The sequence below is a fragment of the Petaurus breviceps genome, unplaced genomic scaffold (assembly GCF_028583685.1).
Source record: "Petaurus breviceps papuanus isolate PSGF00001 unplaced genomic scaffold, PetGlider_PUasm1.0 90510, whole genome shotgun sequence".
Classification (NCBI taxonomy): Eukaryota; Metazoa; Chordata; class Mammalia; order Diprotodontia; family Petauridae; genus Petaurus; species Petaurus breviceps.
In genome coordinates, this window is record NW_027187267.1 from 3,015,277 (window position 1) to 3,019,793 (window position 4,517).

The window sequence follows — 4,517 nt, forward strand, 5'->3', positions numbered from 1 at the left end:
AAGGAAGGAAGGAAGGAAGGAAGGAAGGAAGGAAGGAAGGAAGGAAGATTTCTTTTCTTGCTTACTATCTACCAGATACTGTGCTAAGCACTTGAGGTAGAAATACAAGTAAGCAACATAATCCCTACCTGCAAGAAACTTCTATTCTTTTGAGAGAAGACAATACATAAAGGAGAGCTGCAAAGGTCAGGGAAGGAGATGGGGTGATGGTAAGGTGCAGGCAGCATCGTGCAGAGATATGTGGAAAGTGGTATTTAATGCTTGTTTACGTGCAAGGTAAGGCAAAGGCCCACCTTGGGCAAGTCACTTAATCTCTGATTCTCTAATTTTCTCAATAGTAAAGTGAGGATTTTGACTACGTGACCTCTAATATCCCTCCCAGCTCTATGTCTATGATCCTCTGAGTCTTCTCCAATCCATCATGGGGATCCTCGGAATCACTGTGTATGTGTCCTAAAGGAGAAGACAAAGAAAGACAATTCCCACAATAAGACCTTTGACTGATGGCCAAACAATAATAGCTCTTGGGAAAAGGGTATTACATAACAAATCTGAACACATCTCATCCTGTTGAGTCATGTCCCCCTGACCAGTGATGACCATTTTATAAGCATGTTATTTTATGGTCAGGCCCTCATGCCTCTCCACTTCCCATTCTCCTTTTTACCCACAGGATTTCCTCAATGCCAAGGGCAAACTTCACCACTGTAAGTGAGTTTACCCTAGAAGGTTTCTCTAGCTTTGTATGGAAGCACCGGCTCATCCTCTTTGTGATTTTCCTCACCCTGTACCTACTGACCTTGGCCAGCAATGCTCTCATCTTGACCCTCATCCGCCTCAATCGACAACTTCATACACCAATGTACTTCTTCTTGAGTGTACTATCTATCTCAGAGACCTGCTATACCGTGGCTATAATACCCCGCATGTTAACTGGCCTCTTGCACCCATACCAACCTATTACCATCCCAGATTGTGCCGCACAGCTCTTTTTCTATCTTACCTTTGGTGTCAACAACTGCTTCCTTCTCACAGCCATGGGCTATGATCGCTATGTGGCGATCTGTAACCCCTTAAGGTACTCAGTCATTATGGGAAAGACAAGATGTGCTCAGCTAGCATGTGGGTCATGGAGCATGGGCCTTGGCACAGCCATCATCCAGGTGCCATCTGTGTTTAGCCTGCCTTTCTGTGACGTTAACATCATTTCCCATTTCTTCTGTGATATCCGCCCACTGCTGAAACTTGCCTGTGCAGACACAACTATTAAAGAACTTGTCACCTTACTCATCAGTTTGGGTGTTATTGTTTTGCCTATGGTTCTGGTCTTCATCTCCTATGTCCTCATTTTTTCCACCATTCTCAAGATTGCCTCTGCTGAGGGGCGACGGAAGGCTTTTGCTACTTGTGCCTCTCACCTCACTGTGGTCATTGTCCATTACGGCTGTACTTCCTTTGTCTATCTCAAGCCAAAGTCCCAGAATTCCCTGGAAGACAGACTTATCTCAGTGACTTACACTGTCATCACGCCCTTGCTGAACCCTGTTGTGTATAGCCTAAGGAATAAGGAGATCAAAGATGCCTTACTCAGAGCCCTAGGCTAGAAATACCTTTCCTAGGAGTTCATTGCAAGTGAGTGTAAGACTGCAAGGACAGTTGAATGTGTCTAATTCTTGTTTTCACCATGTGAAGGATTAGCAATAAACTTTCTCTAGCTACTCTAGAATGTCTAGTACAATTATACAAAAATGGGGGAACACACTTCTTCCCACCTTTCCTAAAGATGAATGAGAACACGACCTATCATTACTCTGCCTGAGATACTTCCAAAAGGATTACCACTCAAAATGAAAAAAAAAATGCCAGATTTCAAGTCAGGGACATGGGTTCAAATCCATATTGAATCTTTATTAGCTTTTTGATCTTATGTTTTTGTTGTTGTTCAGTTGTGTCAGACTCTTCATGATCTAGTGGACCAGAGTACTCCAATACTATCCATGAGATTTTCTTAGCAAAGATATTGGGGTGGTTTGCCATTTCCTTCTCCAACAGATTAGAATATTCAAATAGAGGCTAAGTGACATGTCCAGAGTCACTCTGTGTCTGAGACCAGATTTGAACTCAGTTCTTACTAAATTGAGAGCTCTATCCCCTGAGCCACCTAGCTGCCTCTTGTGACCATATACAAGTTGCTTAATCTGAATCTCAGTTTACTAATCTATGTAATGCAAAATAATACTTGTACTATCTACCTCATTGGATTGCTACGAGAAAAATACTTTCAAAAACTTTAAGTTCTATACAAAAGTGAATTTCTGAAGCTACTGTTGCTGCTACAACCACTACTACTATCATTACCTTCATCATTACCACTACCATTGCTACGACTGCTATTGTCCAATTCATATTTCTGTGATTCATTCAACAATTGTTCAGCCTCCACCCTGGAATACTTCTCTTTCTGATATGGGCTCTCCCCCTCCCCCTGTCAGAGTATTTGTTTATAGGAAGATGATACCAATCAAGAGGAGACCTAGAACCCAAACTTTAATTCTATTGGTAGTTTCGCTTCTGACATGAGATATTTCCTAATTTCCACCACCACCACCATCCCTGCCTTATCCCCAGTGACTAGTGATTCTTCTCCCCATAAAAATGATCTATTTATTGTTTATATATTTTATACATATATGCTGTCCTCCCCATTTGAATGTAAGTTTCTTGAAACAAGAACTAGTTTATTTTAGTCTTTGGAACCTTTAGCACAACAAATGCTGCTTAATAAATATCTGTTTATTGACATTCAAAAACCTCAAACCATTCCAAGGATATCTTCTGTGTCTGTATCTATTTGTAAAGTAGTTTAGCCAGCAGGGTTTTTAGGTCAAAGAAAAGAAAGGACTTTAAGTGCCAAAGAGGTGACCTTTCAGGAAAGGACAGTTAGGCCTCAGTTATCCTAGAATTAAAAGCTCAAGCAGTTACAATACAATATCCCTTTCTGGATGCTATGATTCTAGGTCTCTAGAAGCCCTGCCTCTGTCCTTTCACAGTAGATCGCTCAGACTATGAACTATCTCTATTTATCTAGCCTTACCCCACTAACAAGCTTCATCATGACCTTGCCATCATTACAATTACTTTGTGACTATCTACACTCCTTTGTATCTATCCCCAACTGACCAAAAATCCTAAGATCACCTGATCTGAGGAGCAATATTACAGATTGGGGACACTAGGAGTAACATCCTCATTACAGTTTCACGAAAGATGTCCCCTGCTAGTCTTAGAAAAAGCTTCAAGGACAATACAGGAAGGAAAAGAAAGTATATTTTCCCTTCTAAGTTTGCCTGTGGTGATGTACTGATAACACCTTCCCAGACATGATTTATTGGGGGTTCTAAACTTGGGGTTTGTGAACTTGTTTTGTTTTTAAATATTTTGATGATTGTGTTTTTGTTCACCACTTTTATTTTCATGTATAACCATTATTTTTTATCAATCTGTCCCTCCCAATACTCCCCAGAGAACAATTTTTTGAAAATCCTAAAGAACAAATCCCTCAATACATATCTGCTTAATTCAACAAGAGAAATTAATATAGTTCATTTCCTTTGTAACCCTTTGTATTTTATTTTATTCATTCAAAAACATTTATTTTGAGAAAAGATTCATTGATTTTGTCAGATGACCAAAAGACTCCATCTCACAAACAGAAAGACAGAGACAGAGAGAGATAGAGACAGAGAAACAGAGACAGAGACAGAGGTCAAGAACCTCTGATTTAGAAGAACAGATTAAAGTAATGTCAGGGATTCCTAAAACTTCAAAACATGTTTATCCTCAGTGCTAAAGATGATGTAGTTGCTTCAACAATTTCCTTAATGTCTTGCAACCTTCCTTTTTCTCCAGAAACTTTCTTTTCTCTGCATCTATACATTAGCTGTCCAATGTCTCCACTCATGCATGTCCTAGGGCAGAAAATTAACTTCCTCTTCTTTCTCTCTTCAGATTCTCTGCCCCTACTCAGCTCAATTTTACATCCTCCAATTTATTTCTTACTCTGCCTTTTCTTCCCATTGTGCCCTCCACAGCTCTTTCTGAAATACTGGCAAATTTCCCTTCATCCTCTTTTCTTTTCATATTTTGTCCCTCTTTCCATTTACAGAAACCTGACTTTCTCCAGAAGATACCACATTTCTGGCCACTGTCTTCAGTACTGATTTCTCCTACTCTAGTGTCTCCTGACATATTGGACCAGGAAAGGGAATGACCATGATCCTTGCTCCCTGCTGTCACTTTCAGAGTCTATCTCAGTTACCACAACTCAGCAACCTTCCCCCCATGAAACTCACCCCTCTTATTTGCATCATCTAGTCTAAATCCTTGGGCAGTGACAGGGCACTGTCTTTCCTTTCTGGAAGAGCTCATGGTCTCTCTTTAACCTAACACATGAAGTGGGGACATTGATATATATGCAGATGTTCCCTCAAACAACCTCCTTAAATTGACCTCCTTAA

General features: G+C 40.4%; 1 protein-coding gene across 1 annotated transcript; it reads left to right on the forward strand.

Moving 5' to 3' along the window:
- The first annotated feature begins 683 nt into the window (after positions 1-683).
- On the forward strand, positions 684-1,806 carry LOC138141940 (olfactory receptor 10J4-like). Its single transcript, XM_069062828.1, has one exon. The coding sequence runs from the start codon at positions 684-686 to the stop codon at positions 1,602-1,604; it is 921 nt and encodes a 306-aa protein (XP_068918929.1). The 3' UTR covers positions 1,605-1,806.
- Positions 1,807-4,517: the final 2,711 nt, after the last annotated feature.